This window comes from Rattus rattus, chromosome 13 (genome assembly GCF_011064425.1).
Source record: "Rattus rattus isolate New Zealand chromosome 13, Rrattus_CSIRO_v1, whole genome shotgun sequence".
NCBI lineage: Eukaryota > Metazoa > Chordata > Mammalia > Rodentia > Muridae > Rattus > Rattus rattus.
The window spans coordinates 66,932,982-66,950,407 of NC_046166.1; the positions used below are offsets into that span (position 1 = coordinate 66,932,982).

The 17,426-nt window shown below is 39.5% G+C and overlaps 1 protein-coding gene across 1 annotated transcript in view; it reads left to right on the forward strand.

The window, feature by feature from the left end:
* Csmd1 (CUB and Sushi multiple domains 1) overlaps positions 1–17,426 on the forward strand; it is a 1,514,424-nt gene that overhangs the window by 457,815 nt on the left and 1,039,183 nt on the right. The window contains exon 3 of the mRNA XM_032918494.1: positions 4,788–4,900. Coding sequence (XP_032774385.1) covers positions 4,788–4,900 — 113 coding nt within the window. The remainder of the gene's footprint in view (positions 1–4,787; positions 4,901–17,426) is intronic.

Genomic DNA, 17,426 nt, shown 5'->3' on the forward strand with positions numbered 1-17,426 from the left:
AAAGAACTTCCCTTCCTGTCTCTCATCTATGGGTCAGCAAGGCATAGCAATGGATGACTTGCAGCATCTAATGTAAAACATGGTGGCAGGAGTCAAGGCATGAGCAAGATGATGACCATGGGGAAGGAGAGAGGTCATTCTACACTCTCCTCACAGTTGTTGCAAACGATGCTTTGATTCCTAGAGAAGTTCTCTCCACCAGTGTTTATATGTCGTAGCTGAGATATACTTTGATAAATAAAAATGAAACTGGCAAAACTGGCCAGCTCTGTGCTTTGTCTTGCTTATTTCCTTTTACGGCAGTTTAATTACAATGAAAAATAATGTGGCCCATGGGCATGCAAGCCTGGTATATATCACGGTCCAAAGTGACACGATGAATGAAATATGTATTTAAAGGTTTAAAGATGATTTAGTTTGAAATAAAAGATTCTCAGTGCTTCTGTCTCATCTATAACTTGAAAGTTAATGAAGAAATTGTTGTTATTAACTGTACATTGGGATTTTCTAGTAAGTGATTATTTTATACTTATATTACTTATTATTGATTAATAATATTAATTATTATATTAATATTTTTGAAAGTCTCAAACCTTTCTGACCTGTGCTCACTAAGCTATTTGCTATTTAGAAGTTGATAGTCTCATAGTAAAATTTTAGTATACCTCCACTAACTTTCTTCCCTAGTTCTAATGTCCTACTAAGTCACAGTATACTGATATGACCAGAATATTAAGTACATATAAATGACATTCATGTCGCTAGTAGAAGTTTTGTTGGGTAACTTCCAAGAAAAACAACTAAGTTTGATAAGCGTTGATTACTCATTTATTTTACATGTTTATTTCAAAGTTACCTATTCCTTCATTGATTTATTTTTGATTGGTAGTGTATGCCAGGCATGGGCAGGTGTCTGCAGAGGCTGAGAAAGGGCATGAATCCTCCTGAGATGGAGTTACAGACGATCCTTGCGAGCCTGGTGTGGGGGCCGGACTCAGATTAGGATCTTTGCCCTTCAGAGCTGAGACATCTCTCCAGCCTCTCGTTTATTTTTTTTAAGACACTGGCAAACTGTTTTCCAACGTGACGGCACCGCTTCCCACATTAGCTAGAAACGCGTGAGGTTTTCTCTGCCCTGTCAACGGCTTTGGATCCATGCTTTTCCTTACAGCCCCTCTGATAGCGCCATGTTAGGTTGTCCTGGTTTGAATCCCATTTTTCTAGTGCCTAGATGTTGCGTAATCTATTTTCTATGGACTTCTTTGCTATCTATCTGTCTTCTGTCTGCGATTTGAAGAGCGAGGGCTAATTTTACTCATCAACCAGACAAACTGGGAAGAGAAATCGTGACCGTCCCATTGCCTCGTGGTTATGTCTTTGGGGGCAATTTCTTGACTTCTAATTGATGTAGGAAGGTGTAGCCCACTGTGGGCAGCACTATCCTTAGGAAGAGCTTTAAGAAAGGGAGTTGATAATGTGGTAGAAGCCAAAAAGTAGCTTTCCTCCACAGCCTCTGCTTCAGTTCCTGCCTTCTGGTTCACGCTTGGGCTGGCTTCCCTTGATGCTTGACTGTGGTCTTTAAACTACATAATCCTTTCTTTCCCAAGTTGGTTTTGCTCCTTATTTTATCACAGCAAAAGAAAGCAAACGAGGACCTGATTTCTGTGTATTTTGCCACTTTTCTAATTGTATTGCTTGTTTCTTCTACTGTTGAATCTTATATATTCTAGATAATTTAACTTGTCCAGATAATTGGCTCGCAAATGTCTTCTCTCAGGCTGTTGAATGTCTTTGGATCCTCTTAATAGGGTATTTCATAAAGCAAAGGTTTAAAGTTTTATGAAATCCAATTTATTTACCTTCCCTCTCCTGGATGATAAATGTAGTATAACACAAAGGGACTCTTTCCATACCATGGGCCTTAAAGACTTGACCTGTTTTTAATAAAAGTCGTATAATTTCACATTTTAGGTTTCTACTTGTGGGTCATGGTATTATAAAAGTATTTACTGGCTCTAGGACAGTTTTTGCTCATGGAGACGCAGTTGTTGAATTTCTCATTGACTGATTTTGAACTTTTTCAAAACAGGAGTCAGGTATGCTCATGGAGGTCCATGTCATGCTTCCTGTGTTGATCCACTGTTCACCGCTTTCAACAGATCCTTACCAGACGGTTTTCATTCCGTTAGCTGTAACACAAGCCCCGGAAATGGTGCTGCTAATTCCTTGTTCTCTCCTTGTTTCTTTGCCACATTACGTTTAGAATAATTTTGTCTCTATTTACAAAACCATCATGGGTGCTGGACGTCTTTTTAGCTCGTTTCATTTTCACATACACACGTGCACATTTTGACCCATTTAGACTTTACATGAAATTGACTCCTAAGAATTGTTCTGTGAAATTTTCAATCATTTCTAATTTTCTGGCAGAATTTTTGAGATCTCTCATGTATACCATATATTATGCAAATCGGGATGATTTGATTTATTTTCCTGTTTGTGTCCCTTTAATTTTTCTTTTTCATTTTGCTGTAGATAATGCTTAAAGCTCTGTATTGAAAAGGAGTAGGAAATATGGATGGCATTTTCTTCTTACTGATTTTATAGGATTTCTCGGACTTTTCTCCATTGAGACTGTTGGCTGTGGCTATGTACTATTTATTACATTAACCTATGTTCTCTCCAGGACTACTCTCTACGGAACTCTAATTATGACAGAATGGTGCACTGTATCAAAGGCTTTTTCTGCATCTGTTGAGATGATCATGTGATTTTTGACTTTGAGTCTGCTTCTCTGATTTATTACTTTTATTTCTTGACATATGTTGAACCATCCATGACTCTCCATGATAAAGCCAACCTAACTGCAGATGACCTTTTGAGATATGCCTGTATTCAGTATGCACTCTGGAGATATTGGCTTATAGGTTTGTTCCTGATTGTGTCTTTACCTATTTTTTTCCTTTCCTTTCCTTTCCTTTCCTTTCCTTTTCTTTCCTTTTCTTTTCTTTCCTCCTTCTTTCCTTCCTTCCTTTCCTTCCTTCCTTCCTTTCCTTCCTTCCTTCCTTCCTTCCTTCCTTCCTTCCTTCCTTCCTTCCTTTCTTTCTTTCTTTCTTTCTTTCTTTCTTTCTTTCTTTCTTTCTTTGTTTTTTGTATTATTATGGCACTGGGATGAGAGTGTGTTTAGCAGTTCTGCTATTGACCATCCATAGTAAAGGATTTAAATACAGTTGTTTTGCAGTCGTGTGAACTATATGCTGTAAATGTGCTCATATCATATCTTATACATACACATGGAGGCTGAAAGTTAAGGTTGGGTATCTTTTTCAATCATCCACTCATTTAATTTTTGACACTGGATCTTTCACTGAACCTGGAACCCATGGATATGGTCTGTGAGCTACGCGTATCTCCCTGTTCCCAGTTCTGACATATGTATGGACTTACCGTATACACAACCGCTTTTTTTTTAGGTGCTAAGATCTGAACTTAGGTCTTCCAACACTTTGCAGATTGAATCATCTCTTAGCCTGGGAGCTAATTTTTCTAAATGAAACAAAAGCTGACACAAATAACATTAAGGGAAAACAAAATAAGCATGATTCATGTTTGTATAATAATCGTCATTTGCTCATTTGAATATAATATTCTCAAGCCTATTAGTTCTGTCATCTTATTAATAAATTATCATGCTATTATTGGTAATAGTAGATCATCTTGGGTCCATCTAGACCATTGATTCCATAATTTTCAGCAGCCGTAATAAGGTCACTACCAGTGCAAGCTAACTAGCAAACCAGAATCCCTCCTGAAGAGGGTACCCATGTGCTCGGCCTTCTGCATGACTGCTTAGTGTGCTGACTATGCTCCTACCGCATCTATCTACAACTGGATATCTTTAGTTATCAATTTACATGAAGTATAGTCTGTTCTAGTTTCCTTTAACCTTTTATCAATGTGTTGGTTTTCAAGGTACTACACATATGTAGTCACTAATATATTCTTCCTTAGCTCCGATCATGTTAAAAATTACTCAAACGTAGTGATAGTTGGAAAAACATTTCTCACCAACCAAAGACTTTACCTTGAAAATAAATGTTAATGTGTTAACGTTAATATCAATGATGGGGTTTCTGAGGATGGTGACTGAGTTTCATTGTGAGCAGTGATTAGCTTACAGCTTCTCCTCTAGAGAAACCACAATTTCTTTGGAGTAAATATAAGCACAAACAGATGCCGTGGTAGATGTGACAAGCATCGAACGGCGACTGAACACATAAGCATGTGCAGGGTGTCCCATCTCACACAGTAAAGCACGTGCGGGTGGATGTCCTGTTGCATACAGTAAAGCACATGTGGGGTGTCACATCTCACATGGGAAAGCATTGTATAGTACCATGTACCCCTAATCCATTCTGCGGAGGGCTCCCGTGAACAGTTCTTTCACAAGGAGTTTTCTCAAAAGTTATTCAAGTAAGCAAATACGTTAACATGCAATACTCTTACAATGGCTACCTAAGCCTTTGATGACGTCACTTTGAAAAAGGTAACATAATTGAGAAGAGACTAAAGCAGGGCATGGTGTTGTGTCTGTAATCCCAGCATTCAGAAGCCTAAGACAGAAGAAAGACCACTTTGAGTTTAGCCTGAGCCTCATAATGAAAGCCACTCGGGACAAACAAAACATTATCAAGGAACATCAGTAAACCAGCTCCAACTGGCAAACGTGTGCACTTTAAGCATTTAACTGAAGATTTTCTGACTCCTTATCTTTCTCCCAAATCCAGGCTGTCAGGATTCCAGCTGCCTTCTTCCATCGTGAGCACCGGGTCGCTCCTCACGCTCTGGTTCACCACGGACTTTGCAGTGAGCGCTCAGGGTTTCAAGGCCATGTATGAAGGTAGGAGGCGGCCGGCACTTGGCATGTTGTTCATCTATCTGCTGAATGCTGCTGTGAGATACTGATGCAGATGCAGATGGGTTGTAACGAGGAAGTACTTGACCGTCCTTTAATACATTGTCAAGCCGATTCAACATCGCCTTCTTATATTTGCCAAAGAATGTTAAATTCTCCCTTATTGGTCTGAACTTGTGAATCAGATTGTTTGGTTGATTACAATGGTAACATCTGACGATTACTCATACAAATTAATTGGTGGGGCTGCGTCATTGTAAAGTATTCGTTTTTAACACAGAAGAGTCTGACTAAAAGTGTTTCCTCAGCAACACAACTCTTAACCAGGACTGAAGTATGGTCGTCTCATGAAGTGAGGAATTTTTGCCAAAGTTAGAATTTTTAGTTTAGAAATGAATTTGGCCTCACTCTTGTTTGTCTCTTGCAAAGCAGTAGAATTTCAGTTTTGTGCTTGCCGTCAGATTGGTGGTTCTATACTTTAAGGTGTTGTTGTCAGTTTTAAGGTGTTTTGGTGTAGATGTAACAGAAGACCAGTGGGCTTTGGCTAAGGAAATGATTGTCTCTGTGTTAGATTTGAAGTAATTGAACTGGGTACCTGTGAGCAGGAGGCCTAAGGTGTGTGTAATTTACTTTGGCACAGAGGTATTTAATTTTCGTTCCTGTGTAATATACGAGCTATCAGTTGTAAGTTACGTGAACTCTGGAGACTGTGAGTTAAGAAAAGTAAATTGTGGGTGGAGCTATTAGTGACTTTCAGCCACCCACCTGGTTTGCTTTACATGTGTCACGGTTTTCTCTAATACTGAGTACATGTGCATGCGTGTTCTTTGTGGAAAGTTCAACCCTGCACTTGGTTGATTGAACCGAACTTAATTGGAATGCAGTAAACTGGTTGTAACGGGCTATGTAACAGTATACTATAGTGTAATTCAACCATGTGGAGTTATACAGACTTGTTAACATATTTATCTTAAGTAACCCATGCAATAATGTTGTGGATACCAGCCTGCTCTGCCAGACTCATTTGTGAGGTCACTACACTTCCATATAAACCAGTGTCAGTTGGTAAAGAGATATAAACACCGTTGCGTATGTTAAGAGGTAACACAGTCTTTGGGCAGTAGTAGGCCGATTTATGGTCAATGGTTAGATTAATGTTTTATCAATTATTTTATTTATTTATATTTCAAATATTGTCCCCCTTTTTGGTCTCCCCTCCACAATTTCCTTACTCCCTCCCCATCCCCTCTGCCTCTAAGAGAGATTACCTTTAAAATTTAGTTACAATTGCCATTATCCTTTGATCCCTGAATCACCTTTTGAAGAATACCTCCACATCAGTGAGTTTGCATCTTCTGAGCTTACTTACTTTTACATTTTTAAATGCTATCTGTTCATAGTGTAGACAATGTGTCAAAGGTCTAGGAACCCTGGCAATTCTACACTCTTTCCTGACAAAGTTCTTGTGTATATTTCATGTATTTCTCTGATTATCCACCGCTAAGATAGAAACCTTTGGAGTTGAGTGATGATGGTCATGTGACTCCCTTTGATCAACTCTTTCTGGTCTGCTGTGGGTTTTATTCATTGTCATGAAGGCTGATAATATAGTTTTTAATGTATCAATAAATTTTGTTCTGTTAGAAATTATTTCCTCTTTGGGTCAGGATCATAAGGAAACATAACTGAAAAAGTGCATAGGTATATGCTAACTTGAATATGGTTTTGGAATATGTAAATATTTTTGTATATTTCATATGGTGAATAATTTATCTGATAATTACCAAAACCACACAACTAATTTAAAAAAATTTGTGAAATTCACAAATTTGTCATCAACTAAACCAATTTTATGCAATAGTTAATACATTAATATAATAATTATTTATCACTGCACATCAAGGACTTTTACCAACCTGATATAAGAGTGCAGATGAGAGAAGTTACTGGGAAGAGAGCAGAGCTCACACTGATAGATCCCCTCCTTCATTGATAGCTCAAGTACCCAGGGACGGGACGCACCTCTCACCCACCCATGCAAGATTGGTGAATGCAAACACAGAAAAAATATATCTGCGTGACAGAAGGCAGGGCCAGTGTGGTGACCAAAAAGATATCTACAACAGTTTCCAATGTGTGATTTACATTGCTCTTTAAAAATGAGATAGATTTTCTTTTACTCTAGTATTGATGTGTTGAAGAGACAACAGATGTAGTAATTTCCACAAAGGAAACAATTTAATTAATGTTAATCTAAACAGTTAAAAATGTTAATATGTTATCCAAGATATTTAATGGAAATTGAATTTAGATAAAAGTACTAAATCAACTATTAAAGCATTTCCCTGTGGTCCTTAAAGTAGCACTGCATTCCTAAATTAGACTTTTTTTTTTTTTAGCATTAACAGATTGCTGATTGAAATTTTAATTTATATTCACTGGCTTGGAGTGAGGAAATTGTCCAAAGTTCTAAGATCTGTCAAACATAAGATAACCTTGGCAATGGCCTTACTGTGGGCATGGAGTGCATGAAATTTTGGGCAATACTTTCAAATAAGCCTTGTTTATTATTATTTGTACATGGGGGATTAAACAACATAATGAATGTGGAAACAATAAGTTACATATTCCAATTAATGCATTCAGTTACTGAATTTAACTTTGTAATCCTAATGAAAGTATTTATAAGTCTCTTCCTAAAGTTGTCCACATGGAGTATTTGAATTTTTTCAAAGTTTCTCTTTTAAGACTTCTGATCAGTACAGAAAAGTTTGAGCAAGTAACTCAAAATACTCATCTTGTCTGGTATTATTTACTTCATCTATGGACAGAACAATTAATATAATTCTATTTAATACCTTTCTAATGAGACCCAAAGCTATACGTTACTTATAAAGTTCTAAGAAATCCTGACATATTTGTTTTTGTCTCAAAATTATTAAATTGATTAATATCACACACACACACACACACACACACACACATATATATATATATATATATATATATATATATGATGGTTAGGTGGTAGTTGAAGAACACATGGATTAAATATATAGATATATGGTGGGTAAATATGTCAATAATGTATAATAAATGGTTACATGAATAAGTAGAAAGATAGGAGACAAAAAGTTGATAGGTTAAAAGGTAAGTGTAGATGGTTGCAAGAAGGATGCGTCATAAAGCATAGATCAAGGATTGATAGTCAGATGATCTATATACACAGATGATAGGTAAATTATTGCCACATAGATATATGACAAACATTTATAGACAGATCATTGATATATACATACATGATAAAGTTATAGGTAGGTGGTAGATAAGTAAGTGAGAGATGATCACAGCAAGATGAATATATCACAGATAACAGATGATAGACAGATAAATAAATGACAGATGTAGGGACGGAAGGATAGATATGGTGCATAGAGAGACTAATATACAGTTTAACTAATGATAAATGCTGATGTAGATAGGACAATAAGTAGAGAGAGATGTGTGCATTAGTGTATAATGTCTTAAATGCGTTTTCTAATCTATGCTCACAAGGACTCTGCAGGTGAAATGAAATTACCTGGTACTATCATTTAAAGTTGATGGAGCAGTGACTAAAATAGTTTCTTTCTTTCTATTTTTTTTTCCGGAATTGTACTTTGTTTCTCAGTGTCAGCAGAATTGAGTCCAGATCTGCTTATCTCTAGAAGCTGCAATTCTCAAGGACTGCTTACCCCCAGATATTAGAGATAAGCTTGAGACGATGTTCACCAAACCCAAGCACATGCACACAGTAACCATGAACAATATGTTCATGTTTATAAAGATACTGGGTGAGCAGGATTCAGTAGGCAGACATTAGGGCCTAAGAAATCATTTCTCATGGATGGAGAGATGACTCAAGTGCAGAAGAACACTTCCCGCTGTGAGAGGACCCAAGATCACTTGTTAGCACCCTTACCAAGCATTTCACAACTTTAACTCTGCATCAAGGAGTTCTTATGCCCTCTTCTGGCCACTGTAGGCACTGCACTCACAGGTGCACAAACCCCTTCACACATATTTAATAAAAATAAGTCTTTAAAATGTAGGACTTTTAGAGGTCTCATTCTTACCTCCCCTTGTTTACAAAGCTCTCACTGGGTACTTAGCTACTTAGCACTACACTGTAATAATAATAATAATAATAATAATAATAACAATAACAACAACAACAATAGGCTGAAATGAATGGCTGTTCCTAAGAACTAATGAAATAGATGACTGCAGGCTAGAGTGTTGTTCAAAGTCTCTGAAGCTAAATGCCTGCTGGTGCCATGCCCTTAATGTAGGTCTGAACAAGCATACATGATAAGAGATCCCTTCTGGGTAAGGGAGAAACATGGGTAAGGAAACTGAGAGAGAGAAAAAAAGATGATCTTATTTGAAGACTGTATGTGAATAGAAAGAAGGTAGGTTTTATAGAACTGGTTTTCAGGGATGCCATACTCAAGCTGAGGGGACGCCTAGGTCACCCGAACACCCCAGCAGTGAGCTGGGTTTATATTGTCTTATCCTTGAGACAGTGAGCCCACAGTTAGAGCCTTGGAGGACATTCTAGATTCTTTTCTCTACACTCTAAAATAGTTTGGAGCTTGGTCAGATATTTTTAATGAAGCTTAGCCAGACAGGTAAGAAGTCGAGACAGAAGGGAAGGTCTGGATAATAGAATGATTGTGACCAGCAGCATATTGTACCTGTGTGTCAGCCTCTGTCTTTGTAATAGTTGATTCAATGTATAAAACTGGGTGCAGAAGGGGACACATTCTTCTCTCCAGTGATTCCTGCATCTCTGTGACAGTTTCAAGGTCTTACAAGGAAACTTCGTATGTTGTGTTTACAGACCTTGCTTCTCTGTATTCTTAGGAGTAACAATTGAGGCTAAGATGTGAATCTTGGGCATTTGGCACAGAGTCAACATTAAGAGTTATTTTTAATGAACCTCAGTCAGACAGGTAAGAAATTGATCCAGAAGGAAGGTCTGATGTGTGACTGGGTAATAGGATGACTATGGCCAGCAACCTATTATCCTTGCGTTAAATAGCTGGGGATGTGGGTTTTGACGATTTCCACCACATAAATAACTGTGTGAGGTAATGGAAACATTAAATATTAATTGATTATTTTATTATGAAACAAAGTAATCCAAGAAACAAAAGAGCACCACCCCTCCTCCATATCCCTTGACTGATATGTTGGTAGGTAGCAATTTGAAGAGAAATTAAATAATATGTAAACTCGAAATCAATTTTAACAACTAGTTTACTTTCTTTCCCTTTCAGATCTGGAAACCTGTTAGTGACCATGGACATTGAAGATATAGATAAAATCTTTGGTGTTAAGATGTATCTCATAGAGTTTGTATGTATTTACTGAAATGCTTTAAAAATAAAGTATTTCTACAGCCTGCAATATAGACACAAGAAACCTGTGCAGAATGGCTGGCTTAGTTCATGTCACCAGATTAACCCCTTATCCACAGGAAAGCACTTCACGCTCACTTGCTCCTTTATTACAGAATCATTTCCCTGTGCAAAACTGTGACATTTTCATCTACCTCTCAACTAACTCAGCCGGAGGAAGGTGGATCTCATTGACATAGCATAGCCCTATGAATCCCAGGATCAATAGGCAGCCTGCTCTGAGGCAGGCTGGGCTTCTTGCACTGTGTCTTGCCTCCTGACACTGCCTGGCATTCACATCCCTCAAGGGAGGATTTCTTGCCAGTGTCTTCAGGGCTGGATTCATAAAACATAGCTACATGGCAGCCCTGCATGAGCCTCACTTCCCCTTTCTTGGGAACCCCAGTGCTTGTGTATATCAGCAGGCAGAGATTATTAAACTCAACCTGAGCTAGGGGAGGACCAGAAGGGATCAGCAGAGGAACTCGGGCCCCTGCCTGAGAATTGTGTGGAGACAATAGCATCTCACTGAGGTCTGTCTATCCTTTTCAGCATGTTCAGTTTATGGCAGTAAGAATATGGCTAGGTAAAGCTACCAGCCACTTCTCAGGACTTAGCTACTGGGGGCAGGGAGGGTCACACCAGCTCCTTCTCAGTTCTTCATAGCCCTTGTAGTTCTCTGTAGCAGACGGAGCTGGTCCTTTCCCAGCTTTGGTCAGTGCAACTCAGACACCTCTGTTCCTTTGGCAAGAGTGCTCGACCCCAGGCATATTAGGTGCACAAGTCCAAAGTTCTGCTGCAACATTTGAAATCACCACGTAAGTTCAGAGAGAGAGAGAGAGAGAGAGAGAGAGAGAGAGAGAGAGAGAGAGCCTCAGAGCCTTAGACATGTGCTAATCAACAGAGGAGAGGCTCAATGTTCTACCTCAGTAAACTAATATTTAAAGACAGGTGATTATCGTAATGGCTGGAATTATAACAACTGAAGAACGCACAGATACAGATAAAGGATGTTTCTTTCTGAAAGTTTAGCTTTACACCAGCCAGGTAAGGGCAGAGCAGATAGAGAACAGTCAAACAAAAGAAAGCCTGGGAAGAGGGGCTGCTGGTTATCTGTGTCTCTTGCATTTCTGATGAATGGAGAAACAGCGAAAAGAGTTTGTGCAGCCCCATGTTCCCAGAAATATAGAGCCACCACAGAGCTGTGTCCATTCCAACACCAGAGCCTGATCCTGGGCCTGCGGCTGGCTACAGTAGATTCCTTCCTGGGTGGGTGGCCTCACGGCACACAAGCCATGAATCTGATCATTCACCAGCTGATTCAAATTTTATCAATTCACTCTTTTTAGCCCGAAAACATTTCTAGCTGCTAGCAACCACAACTTTTATGCTGGATTTTGTGGGTGTGCAAGATTGTCCGGGAAAATAAAAGGCATCTCTTAGACTTTATGAAGTTCTAAAAGGGTCTGTATCTAGTGAAAGCCAGCATACTCCATTGATTGATGCACACTCTATGATCCTGTGGCAGTTTAGCTGATCATTGGCATTTACTTTGTCTCATTTCTGTGGTTATGATACCCAGTTCAAGTAGGCATACATAAGACTACAGTGTATTTCATGCATGACACAATGGGAAAAGTAAGTAGCATTAATATCAGTGGAGTTAGTATGGTCCTTTCAGAGTGTAGTTTATTAGTATGAACTTCGACTTCAGACATTTGTTTTATGCTCTTATCTGGTGAGGGAGAATCAACTTTGTGAATTAGAAAAATCTACTTTCTGTCTCAATAGAAATAGCCTACCCTCATTTCTTTAGGAGAAATGCTATTGGTGATGTCACGCGAGACACTGGTTTTTCTCCTAGCAACTACCGCACAGATGCACACATGTAAGTGCACATTAGTATGTATTCCTGAATGCATGTGCACAAACACACATTGATACATATGTATACTCCTGTGCATGTACACACACATAATGCCCATACTGCAACTAAACATGCTCATTCTCACACAGACACACACGCTCACACGTATACCTATACACAGATACTCACATGTGCTATGCATGTGGGTGCATGCATTCACACATGCATTCATGCACACAGGTACACATGCTCACACTGCACATGCATACATTTATCACATTCACATGTTCTCTCTCTCTCTGTCTCTCTCTTACTTTCTCTTCCTGCAGCATCATCTGATAATTAAAGGGTTCCTTAGAATTCTAGTTTTGTAGAGAATTTGTTTTTTGTTTTCTGTGTATACGTTGGCCTGGGGTCTGTGGGATGGACTGCTATATCAAAGCAGCTTAGGAAAAATGTTCTTGAATGCTTGCAGAAGCATGAGGGCACACTTGTGTGCGTCTGCACTTGTGCCGATTGCTGAGAAGGCTTGTCCTGGCTGCTCTGCGGTGCCCAGAGCTGCTGGAAGCCTCAGGAGAGTTAGCCGACTGTCTGCACTGTGAATCTCAGTTACCACTGGGCTTGGGATGATCAACGCGAGCCTGAGCTTGTTCTGCCCTGTGCAGATGCACACCCCTCAGCGCATTACAAGTATTGACAGCGTTAGAAAAGGGAAACCACAAAGCCAGAGATTTCTGAGGATGATGTGAGCATTAATATTCTTGAGTGGACCTCTGGCTCTTATACTGGAAATTGCATGAAAGTGAGGGCAGGTAATTAAAAGTCCTTTGATGCAGTCATTTTTTTTTAAATGGTTGAGTTAATAAATTCCCAAACCAGTGGTGTATTTCATTTCCTTTTAATTTAAGACAAAACAGTATATGCTCACTAAACCCCTGCTCATAGACAGTGGGAATCTGTTAACCGGAGCAGTAGAAACCAAGATGATTCAATAGAAAATTCATCTTCAAAATTGTCACTCAGCAACATACAAGCATGGAAACACATTATGCTCCCAGCCCCAGTTCGTAATTAATTCTTTCATTTCTTAACATAGTTCGTCTCGACTTTAATGTAAACTTGAGCCCTTATAAATACTCGTCCCCCATGCTTTTGCTGTTTGCCGGTTTTGTTAACTTTCCCCTGACCACCCATTTCTTTTTTTTGGTTCTTTTTTTTTTTTTTTTTTTTTTCGAGTTGGGGACCGAACCCAGGGCCTTGCGCTTCCTAGGCAAGCGCTCTACCACTGAGCTAAATCCCCAACCCCCTGACCCCCCATTTCTATTGCAGACAAATAGCTTCTAATTTTTCTTGAACACATGAACAATATTTAACAAAACATAATCACAGGTAGTGTTTGAAACTTAAAATTGGCCATCATTTAAAATGCACCTTATATGCACCAGAGAAAGGGTGGCCCTCCCTAGTCATTTCTCTCTTGTTTTAATTCTTTGTCCTTAATGGGGATCTCAGTAGCAATTCAATAACCTTCTGCATCTAAACACCAGAAAGCTCTGCCTGTTCTGACACTAGAGATGAAAAATGTTTGGTTTCATTATTTAAATGTGCATGTGTGGGCGAGGTTTGTAATTTGACGTTGGGTTTCATCTCATTTCACATCCATAGTAGATGTGGCCACTGGACAAGTCACTTAAGCTTTTATTACTTAGTTTCCTTATTTGTGAAATAAATATGTGGAACATGTCTCAGCACATGTCTTACTTAGCTGCTTCTGTCACTTCCGCAGAGGAAGCCTGGAAGATCCTCATTGGATGTAGTGTGGTCACTTCTAAGGGAGGCCTGTGTGGTACTACTCCTTAATGCTGTTTTGGTACCGATGTCTTTGGTGTCTATCATGGAACATTCCATTATCTTCTCTTCCTCTGTGCTTGTGTTTGCTTCACGTGGCTTGAAAGCCTGCACAAACATTTCTAAGTTAGTTCAGAGAATGCATGTGCCTGCTGACACAGTGAGTGTTTTCCAGTCAACCAGCATCGTGTGTATCTTGGCTAAGGTTACTTCACTCTTGCTTGGGAATCTCATTCCATATAGATAATTTTTTCTGCTGCTGTTTTGCTATTGATTTGCCCATTTCTGTCTTCTAAAAATAACAAGAGCATAAGATAAAAGTCGCTGAGCTGGAGTTACTTGATTCCAGTTAGAGATGGTTAGTCGAGGCAATAGGAGAAAAGCAAGAGATTGACATCTGTGTGAATCAGGCAAGGAGAGGATGTGGACATTGTTCAAGTGGAAAGAAAAAAGAAAACTCAATCATGCTGAAAATAAGTACTGAATATTGGACCAGGATAAAACCCTGAGTCTCACAGGTCAATTAAGCCCCATGTTACTTTACATGATAATTAAAAGTCTCTTCCCTTTAAAGGGCTGTTGGTAAAGCGTGCTCATACTAAATTAAATATGATCAACTGAAAACCATAGTTTGACGTAGACACTGGACATGCTAAATTGTGTTTTATCGTCCTCTTCTGGTACCTCTCTAAGTAGCAACTGAAATGTTTCTTTAGGCTATAGAATCAATACTTCAGCCCAGAGGGATTAGGATCTTACTTCTGTTTGTCTACTTCTCCCTAGTATGTTTATTAATTTTCTCTATTGATCCTGAGGCCCCAGGGTCAGAGTCACTGTGCTTCACATGTGTGGACTTCAGGCTTGATATTTTGAAATGTGCCCATGCCTGTTCATGCCTGGTCAGATGCCGCCCACCCTCAATTATTTATTTATTTTCTCCTTTTTCTTAAATTTAGTGAGAGAATGGCCACCCATGATCTGATATGACAGTAGGTATGGAGATGAGCTCCCTGAGGTTCATACGCTAAACGACGAAAGACTTGGGTTGTTTTGTGCTTTCCACAGACAAGACACTGATTCTCTTATAGAACCTAGGTAGGTTTCATGTAGGTTTGTATCACGAGTTCATATGCATACATTTCATCAATGGTGATTACATTTTAATTGTGTGTTTCCCATCACAGTCCTTAGAACTTGGCGGGGCACTATACATCTCAATAGGAAATCCTGTCAATTGTGCCAAGAGTGAGTACCTGGAGTGAAATTTTACTTCCATAAAAATTATACAATTGTCTTAATTATCCAAATTGTTATCTTAAAAGTTAGCAGTGTCAACTACAGATAGAACATAATGAGGGCATGCTTCCTTGGCACGTACAAGGTTGTGGGTTCAATTCCATGCACCAGGAGGAATGTGATCGTGGAGAACTAAAGGGATAAGTCAAAACACCTCTATCAAGAAATACATAGTATCTAGGACTTCCCAGCCAGTCTAGGGGGTCACTTTATGCATTTCCTAACAGATATTAAGTGTGGGATTTGGATATGACCTTGTAGTTCTCTCATAACCTTGGGGAAAAAGGGGAAACCACTGTTGTATGAGCTTCTACATGCAACATGGACTTGTCGGTTCCAGAAAAGGCTTTGGTTTCATGGAAATCAAATACATCCCCAGCTTCGGTTTTGTTTTCCAGTCAGGCATATATTTTCCAAAAACATGTTTTTTAAATATTAGAATGCTGGGATGCAAAACTGCATTTGGGGAGGAGAGTGGGCTAGAGCGTGGACAGCTGGTGTGTGGGCCATCTGAGAGTCCTGCAGCTCGGTGGGACGTGGGAGGGAAAGAAACTGGAAGCTGACGCTGAAGACATTTCAACACCAGGAGTGTTGTCTGCCTTAGTGTGGTGGGGTTTCAACACTTCCCGTCTGAGGCTTCAGTTTCTGAAGCTTCACACTCGCTCACAGCCCTCCCATATGCCACACTGCAGACATGTGCACCGAAAAGTCTGGATTGGCCCTATTTCAGATGGAATTCTTGGATCCATAAATCATGGGCAGAACCTCAGGGTATGATGACTGTGGTCACAGCGAATTTGTAATTGTAAGAAGTTTGCTGATTAATTTTGTACATTTTATTAGATACTCCTGAAAAATGAGTGAGTATACTTTTCATTCGTGTGATTCTGTATAAAATTAGCACCATTTGTTCTCAGCTTAACGAGAGTTGCATACAAGCATTATATGTTGCAGAGTGCCGCATTAGAATGTTACCCAGGTAGGAAGCATTTGCAACATCCCATCAGCTGTACTTTTTGTCACATTTAATGCAGCTGTTTGTCTCCATTTTCAGCTCCTGAACAATTTGCCATCTCACCCATTAAACCACAGGGACTCTAGCGCAGCTTTGCAAAACATAGCATCCATGTTAATTCCTGTTCTGTCCTTAAACTATTGCAGCTGGGCACTGATTGTTTCTGAAGCAATGTTTTCCTGTTATTCTGACATCCACCTGTAGAAAGGAGCTAAACTGGTCATGCCCAGGCTGGGGTTGTCATGGCTTGGTTCCCTACCTCCTCGGGGGTGAGTTCCAGCTGCTGACTCCATTCCTGCCTGAAAGGAAATCACAGCTGATATTTAGATATTCCTAGATGAAGAAGGTACCCCAATAAAACCGTTTGTGTAAAGACAAGTGCTGTGGTCACAGGGTTATTCCGACAATTGACATTGCAGTCTTCATTTTTTCCAGGAAGCAAGCTGCCCGTCCCTTTCTGTGTTTGACATCACTCATTTTTAAAAATGTATTTTCCATTGATCCCTTGGGAGTTTTCATGTTTGCTTATGGTACATTTTTATTACACACATTCCCCATTCTCCAGCTCCCAAAGAAGCCTGTCAGCTATAACTGGGGCCTGGAAAGTCATCTGCCTTTCCATCTGACCTCACTCCTTACCTACGCTGGACAGGAGGGATCTGACCTGAATTTTCAGAGGAGCAATGTCCTCTAGCCATCCTGATAGTTCTGCTGTGCCCATGTGGTCAACTTTGTTAGATATCTTCTTTGGACACCAGATGTCTCAGTAGTTTGAATGAATCGACTTTTCTCCTATTTCACTGAGCTGTAGACACTTTCTGGCAAGGCACTGTTCAGAATCCTCCATTGAAGTATGTGGAAGGCAGATTACCAGAACTCCTTATACCCATCTTGAATATCTAAACCCAGGTTCCCAGCTGGCTGCCTCTTGTTTTCCCTTCAACTGAACATTGACCTCCCACAGTTATCACACTGGGCCAGTAAGCTCAAAGTGCTCCTTCAACTTCTTAGGGACATGGGCACTTGTATTTAAATAGTATTTGC